This window comes from Solanum pennellii, chromosome 4, assembly GCF_001406875.1.
Source record: "Solanum pennellii chromosome 4, SPENNV200".
NCBI classification, from domain to species: domain Eukaryota; kingdom Viridiplantae; phylum Streptophyta; class Magnoliopsida; order Solanales; family Solanaceae; genus Solanum; species Solanum pennellii.
In genome coordinates, this window is record NC_028640.1 from 23031391 (window position 1) to 23040563 (window position 9173).

The 9173-nt window shown below is 34.6% G+C and overlaps 1 protein-coding gene across 2 annotated transcripts; it reads left to right on the plus strand.

Annotated features, from left to right (window-relative positions):
- The first annotated feature begins 6855 nt into the window (after positions 1–6855).
- On the plus strand, positions 6856–8878 carry LOC114076963 (F-box/FBD/LRR-repeat protein At1g13570-like). 2 transcript variants are annotated; one of them, XR_003578047.1, is made up of 4 exons: positions 6856–7012; positions 7306–7483; positions 8195–8331; positions 8407–8878. XR_003578047.1 is itself a non-coding variant. In XM_027916763.1 (3 exons), exons 2-3 carry the CDS (start codon positions 8284–8286, stop codon positions 8686–8688), a joined length of 330 nt encoding a protein of 109 aa, XP_027772564.1. In that variant the 5' UTR covers positions 7238–7483; positions 8195–8283; the 3' UTR covers positions 8689–8878. The 2 variants fall into 2 exon arrangements, 1 of the variants encoding a protein (XP_027772564.1); XM_027916763.1 differs by lacking the exon at positions 6856–7012 and having other exon boundaries at positions 7238–7483.
- The last annotated feature ends 295 nt before the right edge of the window (positions 8879–9173 follow it).

The following is a 9173-nucleotide window of genomic DNA, read 5'->3' on the forward strand; positions in this document are numbered from 1 at the left end:
ATGATAAACAGTGGAACGCGATGCAACATGACTATCTCATGAATGTAAAGTTTTGCATAGTCCTCAACCAAATCTATAGTCTTAACATCTGAGAAATGTGCGTACTTAGTAATAGTGTCTACTATCACTCAAATGGATTCAAGTTATCTGCGAGTACGAGGTAAATCCATAATGAAGTCCATATTTATCACTTCACTCTTCCATGTAGGAGTGTTAATCTGCTGATTCATACCTCCTGGTTTTTGATTTCTACTTTACCTGTTGACAATTAGGGAACTTAGACACAAAATCTCATATATCCCTCTTCATTCCGTTCCACAAAAAACTTCCACAGATCACGGTATATCTTAGTACTACCTTAGTGAATAGAATACCTAGAATTATTGGCTTATGTAAGAATATAATGTCTTAACTCACCCACCTTAGGAACACATAAACGACCTTAATAGTAAATCACACCATCTCCCCCCTGGGAGAAAACCTCAACTTTCTGCTAATAAACAACACCTTCCAATTGAAGTAATATAGGATCACTATCTTATTTTTCCTTAACCTGTACTAACAATGAAAATTCTGACATATTCTGAACTATCACACCATCATCAGATATGTTCATAAGGCAGACTAGATGAAAAAAATCCTGATCTTTTCGCAACTATTTCATTCGCGTTTGGATTGACTGAAAGGATGGAATGGGCTGAGAAGTCATCCTTTCGTGCTACTGGCTTTGGACAAGATTGCTAACGAGCAGATGCCTTGTACTCTATCAATCTAGTCCCAGTCTTTCCAACAAGCAAGCGAGTGAGACTCCTAAGAGAGCAAGTCAGTGGACATCTTTAGCTAATTCCTTCCTTTCTTCCTCAACATGTGATACACTACTCATAGATAATCTGCTAAGAGCATCAACTACTACATTGGCTTTACTAGGATGATAAAGCACAATTATGTCATAGTACTTGTGGAATTCAATACATCTCATCTTATGAAGATTCAACTCTTTTTGGATGAACACATGCTGACGGATCTTATGATTTGTGAACACATCTACTAGAACACCATACATGTAATGTCTCCAAATATTTAGGGCAAATACTACGGTTGCAAGCTCGAGGTCATGGATTAAGATAGTTCTTCTCACAAACCTTAAGTTGTCTAGAAGCATAAGCTATAACCTTACCTCGCTGCAACAACACACAACTAAGACGACTTTGGATGCATCACAATGGATCACATATCCATCTGAACCCTCAGGTAGAGTCAAAGTAGGAGTTTTAGTCAACCTAGTTTTTAGTTCTGAGAAGCTCTTCTAAGACTCATCTGACACCTAAAACTTGACCTTTTTTTTTTCAAACTCAACTTAGTTCATAGAGGAGCTATGAATGAAAATCCTTCCACAAACCTTATATACTAACGAGTTAAACACAAGAAACTTTTGATATCCATAAGATAGGTGGTATGGGACATTGCTTCGGTGCCTCTATTTTACGAGAATCCACTCGCATCCCATCGCTAGAAATTATTTGTCTAAGGAAAGCAATTGATTGTAACCAAAACTCACATTTGATAAACTTAGTGATAACAGGTGATCTTTAGGAGTTAAAGGATAACCCTCAAATGAGTCTCATATTCTTCCTCATTCCCAGTAAATGAGGATATCATCAATAAAGACGATAACAAACAAGTCCAAAAACTGCACGAACACATTGTTAATTAAATTTATGAAAGTTGTAGGAGCATTGGTTGATTCAAATGACGGAACTACAAATTCATAATGACCATACCAAGTTCTAAAGTATTTATGGGATGTCACTATATCCGACTCTAAGATTATGATAATCAGATCTATGATCTATCTTTGAAAAATGGCTAGCACCCTGATGTTTGTCGAACAAGTCATTAATCTGGGATAGTGTACTTATCTTGATTGTAACATTGTTCAACTCTCGGTAGTCAATACACATCCTAAGAGAACCATCTTTCTTTTTCACAAATAACACTTGTGCACCCCATGAGGAAATACTGGATCCGATGAAGTCCTTGTATAGAATGTCTTTCAACTATTTCTTCAATTCTTTAAGCTTATTTTGAGCCATTATGTAACAAAAAATAGAGATAGGCTGGTCCTCTAGAAGGAGATCAATTTCGAAGTTTATTTCCCTTTCGGGAGGAATTTCAGGAACATATTCTGGAAACACTTTGGGAAACACATTTACTACTGGGACTAACTCAAGAGCAGGGGTTTCAGATCTTGAATCCTAAACACAAACTAGATGATATAGATACCCTTTAGACATTATCTTTCTGGCCTTAAGGTAAAATATGAATCGACCCATAGACACTGAGCTACTACCCTTCTATTCCAAGACTAGTTCGCTTGGGAACTGAAAAAGAATGTTCCTAATTCTATAATCGATTGAGGCATAATAGGAATGTAGACAATCCATGCATATAATGATATCAAAGTCTACAATTTCTATCTCTACAAAATCTGCTGAGGAGACTTTCTGAGAAACTGTGAAAGGGCAATTTTTGTATACCCATCTAGATATAACTGGGTCACCAACTGGAATAGAGACTAAAAAGAGTTGTGAGAGAGTTCCTAGATTGCACCAAGGTTTACTGCTTTACGTAGAGTTACAAGGGAAAGGTAGCCCCTGGATCAAACAAAGCATAAACATCTAAATGAAAGACTCGTAACATACTAGTGAACACATCAGGAGAATCTTCCTGGTCCTGGCAAACTAGAGAGCATACAACATGTTCTGACACTGATTACCACTTGTACTAGATGAAGCACCCTGCTGAGTTGGTCGACCTGCTAGTGTTTTTTGGACTAAATATTGAGCACTACTATTTTTACCTCCTTGTCTCTATTTAGAAACAATCTCTCAACATATGACTAGTCTGATCGCAACAAAATATACTTCCTTGCCTGCAAGACATTCACCCGGATGGTTTTACCACAGTTTTGACAAGTTGGGTAGGTCATGTTACCTCAAACACTCCCCTTAGACTTAAATCCCGATGCTCTACCTTTCTGATCTTTTTGAAACTTGGGGCACGGAAGACTAACTGATGAAGGTGCTGAAGATAAAGACCTTTGCTAATATTGTGAGCAATTGCTATTACAAGATTTTTGTTGAGAGTACTCATAGTTCCATGTTTTAACCTTTTTGTTTCCTTAGTTGGTTCTCTAAGCTTATCTCTCTCAACCTATTGAGCATGATTAATGAGCCTAGAGATAATCATATCCTCCAACAACATAACATTTTTGCACTCTATCTTTACCAAGTTTGATACACCAAATAGGAACTTACTTATTTGTGCCCTAGGATTGACAATCATATGTGGAGCATACCTGGAGGGATGGGTGAACTTAAGTCCGTACTCTTGGACTGACATAGAAGCTTATCTCAAATTAATGACTCTTGAGCTTTAGACTTTCTCAACTCTCTTGGAAAGAACCTGTCCAGAAAATCTCAGGTAAAACACTCCCTGGGGCATGATTTGCTAAAACACTTCTAGCCTCTCCCTCATAAATATGGTCCACTTCACACTCATGCGAATTTTCAAATATCCTAGGAATCTTAAATCTAATGATATGATACCAAGTTTGTCATGCCCCGAGGCTATCTTCTTGACGTAAATACGGGACATAAGATCACGAGTGTCCCCAAGATAATCTTGAGCTGGCATATCATAAGCATACTTAAACAACTCAATAACAAATTCTATGCGAAAGCTTAAATCATAAGATAAACTGAATTATAGGGAATGCCCAATTATATATTATGAATATAAAAACAATGAGTAAGAGTTAATGATACTAAGCATTCACTCCAAGCTAAAGCTCAATTTAAAACTATGTCTTATATAAGACTCTAATAGACTAGATATGTTGGGACATGCACAGAGCTAACTCTAGAAAAACTAAACAAAAATTAAAGACTGAACGTAAAACAACATATCTACCTTCCTCAAAGAATGATGACTCACAACTAATATTATTGTATAGGATCGGGAACTGATCTACACGTAATGTAAATGTTGAGGATCTGAACCTACATCATGAAAAGATGTAGCACAGAGTATGTGTCAATACTTGAAAGGTACCGAGAATGTAGGATAGGATAAAGCTGAATAAAACATATAAGTTGAACAAAACATACTGAGCAATGATATCTAATCATGATAAAGATACTGAGATATGCTGAAAATGAACTAAACTCAATGCAATGACCAAGTACATAACATGTTGAAACTTAATACTGAAATATATGTGAACCCTATCTAAATGTACTATTGAACGACATAAAATTACATGAGCTAAACATAAATTCTAATGTATAAGTCTATCAAGAGGACACAATATACATTGTCAGGGATATAAAGGCTTGGCTGACGTGATTACTAAAATTGATTCCCACGGGGGGAGGGGGAATGATCTGGGACTGTGCATGTGACTGACCCTAGTACAACTTGGTGTTAAGCCTACTCCCAACTTGAATGTGTATGATATAATATATATATGAAATACTAGCTATAAGCTCAACAAATTGATATGCTAACTAAAAATGCAACATTAAAGTAATGATAATGAAACATATGAAACTGAGGCATGTATATCTATTTATTTGTTGTAGCTAGTGTGATTCATGAACTAAACGAATCTGCACAACTAGAATTTTGAGTTTCATGCAAGGAACTAAGAAATATGGTTACGAAAACATGGTAATATGACTAGGAATTCTCTAACATCTAAATCACAATAATTATCTCAAGTTCTAGAATCCCTAGGTTTAAGCAATATTTAGGGAATCAAGATATCGACTGAATTCTTGGGACATCGTGAATGAAAAGAATCCACCAGTGAAATCTCTCACACTTGGTTACGAATTCCACAGAGAGATCTTTGGATTTTAGGGTTGGAACTAAAGAAAACTTATTGCGTTCTTGGAGAGGTCTTGGTCGATTGTTTTCTTCTCTTTTCGTTCTAATTGGATGAATTTTGGAGAATGAATCGTCTAGGGTTAGTTCAGATTTAATTACTATAATTAAACTGACCGAAATGACGTAGTTAGAATTCAAACGACACAATTTAAGTGCCCAACACATAGGAGAAAATATCAAACGATCCATGACTTAAAAGTTGTCGAGACCAACGAGAGGCCTGACAGACGGCCCTTTCTATCAGTCCGTCGATTGGCTTCAAAGGCTGGGATAGAGGGTCACGATCCATGGATCGTGGTCTGACCTGTGGTTCGTATGTCCTACCATGGGACGAGACTTGGCTGAATTTTCTGGGGTATTGGGAGGGAGTTGCAGGTGGCCAACCGCGGATCCCACCTACGGTCCATAGATGGCCCCCGTTGGTGATACATGCAACTTCTGAAATCTGAATTTCAATCTCTTTTAGAATCTGGGTTACATTTATGATCAACCAAGATTTGGAAATACATTGTCTTTTCGGTAAAGCAAATTCATAAATATATAAGTTGAGTTGGTAAAGCAAGACAACACACATCACAAATCAAAAAGGGAAAAAAGACGCGAGTTGTCTTTTTTTCCCCTTTCTTTTAACATTATAAACATTAAGCATTCTACAAAGTAACATTATTGGTTTTAAAATAGTAAATTAAGATTTTATGCCTCTAAACAAATACGCAATAATATACAATATAAGCAAAAATATAAATGAACTTGCTATTTTTTGTCATCATGGTTCAATTGCATGGAAAGGATAACATTTTCTAGTAAAATGTTTTTTATGGAAAACATTTCGATTCATGCCAAACACATTGTTTAAAATAAGTGATATTTTAAGGTTTCAAGATGGAATTATTCTTCCAAAACTATCCTTAATTTAATACATGAAGTTTTACATCGTTAAAAATGTCATTTTTTTTCTTCAAGGCATTTAATTAGGGGCAAGTCAGTAAAAACACTCTGTATATTTGAAAAAGAGGGACTACTATTAATCTTGGTGTGTGAGTTAGATAATTTGTAATCCAAAACATCATAATTTCCATGCATCTCGTGAACTTCATTAACATACTTGGAAAAAAAACTTTTACACTTTTCAAAAGTTACTTCACAGGTTTTCATCAAAAATCTTATATTAATGCTCTTGTGTTCAACAATATTTATTCGCTATTCACTTTGTACACTTCTTAAAAAACTATAAATAGAAGAACAATGTTACTATATCACCATTTGATTATAATAAATACAATATCTTGAAAAATATAGTAGAGAGTTGACTATAATTAATGATAAGAGAAAATTAGGAACTAAGTGTAAAATTGATATCATAAAATAGACAAGTATTGTTGGACATCAAAAATAGTATAGTGAACAACTATTTTGGACAAAGAAAGTACACTTTTCACTCTATATTAATTGAATTTTTTAGGCATTTTCCGTTTTTCAAATTAACTAAATTGTTCAGTTTTCAAGATTACTTTTAGAGTGTCCTTCCAATTTTATTTTTCATTTGAATTTTTAACGTGATGACTTCAATAGATTTAATAATAATAAATAAGGGTAAAAATAGAAAACTATATTCAATTTATGTCTTAATCTATTTTTCTTTAGAGAGAGTGAAACACCTAAAAAATTTAACTAATATGATGAAATGGAGGAAGAATTGTTTGCACTATAATTATACCAAAACTAATTTTCTTTTATTTCGAATCACGAAACAAATAAGTGTATGAAAGACATTAGCAAAGGTATTTGAACGTATTTATTGAAGGAACTGCATAAATCTACAACCTTTTCCAATTCCTTAATGAATCTTATCACAAGAGCTGTATTTTAATTAATTAATTAGCAGTATATGATCCGTTGATTCTTAATGAATGTTTTTTCACATACATATTACATTTATGTTGGATGACAAATGAAGAGACTCTTTGAGTATTATTTAAAGACCCCTTGCTTGCATCCATTACTTCATTGTGGAAGATACTTTTAGCTCTATTTGATGTTACAAAAATTAGCATGATTCAAGGTATACAATCACTACTACAAAAGAGACATTATAATTTTTTATTATATTGCCGCAAAAATGTGTTGTAGCAACAAGTCTTTAGAGCTTTTTATTTTTTTATATATATAATTATATATATAGTGTGCTTGTTATAAATAATACTATAGCGGCAATTATATCATTGTTTCTAAGTAATTGCCACATTTTTTTTTTGTTTTGTTTATAGTAGTGAATTCTCCCTTTATATGTCCCTTTTTTACCATCTTTTTGGATTATAAATTCTTCGCCTAAGATTATATAAATTCTTGTAACAGATAGTAGAAGAGTTTTTACTGAAGACGACAAAGAAGATAGAATCAGTAGTCTACCTAGTAACATTGTAGATCGTATTCTTGAACTCCTGCCTGTCCAAGATGCAGCAAGAACTGGAGATAAATTTGGGCCATGCTTCCGTATTTGGTGTTGGATAATCTCTTCTGCAATAACTTAGCAGTATGTCTTCAAAGAAACAGTTGACAAGATTCTGTTGCAACATCTTGGAGATGTTGTGAAGTTTCATCTTGATATTTCACGAGTATATTTGTCTCCGTGTTCGGATATTGATAGATGGATACTTTATGCCACCAGAAATGGTGTCAAGAAGTTAATCCTTAACATGTCAAATAATACTACTTATAAACTACCTTCTTATATATGTAATTGTCCAACGCTGACACAATTGAAACTCTTCAACTGCATATTCAAATTGGCAAATTCTTTTCTTGGCGTTCAAAGTCTTACAATCCTTTATCTTGAAAAAATAACCTTTGTGCCTGCAATGGCGTTTTCATTTATCAACGCACCCCTTCTTGCCAAATTAACCTTGAAACGCTGTGATGGCACTCAATACCTCAATATTGTGTTCTCATCCATGTTGAAGTCCTCGGTTGTTTATGATAGATGCTAGAATCTTGACCTAATTAGTAATTGTTTGAAGAACTGCGAAATATTTAAATATTTATACGTTTCGATTGATAATCCAATACTTGCTGACGAAAGATTAACTTTGGAAAAGATTCTTTTTAGCTCACCTACACTTGAAACACTAAGTTTGGGCTATTTTGTACTTAAAAGTAAGAATCTGACATACTGTTTTACTTAAAAATCTTTTTTTCGTGTGAACCTTATTTATGTATAAATTTCTGCTAAAGCTATTGAGTGCAGGTGCAGTCCCCAAGCAGCATCCTTTTGCGCTCAACAAATTGCGGCATCTAAGTGTGAACTTCAATCATTTTGGTCAACCTTGTTACACTATGGAGTTGATTAAAAGATCCCCCAATTTGAGTAAACTTGAGATTTGGGTAAGAAATAGCAATTATATATATGAATGTTCTTGTTCTTTTTTGCACTTCTAAAATGACATTGTATACCATCAGGACAATACTACTGCTGACCCTGCTGAAGCAATTATGAAATATCCAGTATGTTTGGACCAAACCCTCAACAAGCTTGAAAGTGTTTCCATCCATTACTTCAAGCGTTCCAAAGTTGTACTATCATCTGTAAAGTTATTGTTTGCTCATGCTCCATTTTTGTCAAGGATGAGCATTAATTGGGAAAAAGGTTCTAGTTTGAAAGAAGAATTGGATGTTGCCACAGAGTTGATGCGTTTCCCCGGAGTATCTCCTAAGGCAGAGCTAATCTATGATCCAAAATGAAGAGTTGGGTTAAAGGTTGAATGACGTATTTATTTGTTCTCAAAGAATTTTGTTAAAGAAGGAAATAAATTAGCGAATTATGTTTTGCTTCAACAGTAGATGTTTCAAAAATTCAGTCTCTATCGATGTGTCTGATAAGATTAGCAATGCCATTGCAGATGTTTCTTATACGTTTATACAGTTTTGGTAATCAGGGAAGGAATTGTTGGGAATTAAACACACAACACACACAAATAATCTAGAGAAAAGAGAAACGGAACACAAACGGGACACACAAGAATTTAACGTGGTTCGGTTTCCCTACTCCACGACTGTAACAGGAGGATTTTATTTCACTTGTGCTACTATAGAATTACAAATACAAGGATCATATTTATAGGAAAGCCAAATGGTTAACCTAGGGTTTCAGTAATGGGTCGGGCCGGCTCACAAGCCTCCACAAAGCCCAACAATCTCCCACTTGGAGGCTTGAAGAATTTCAACTG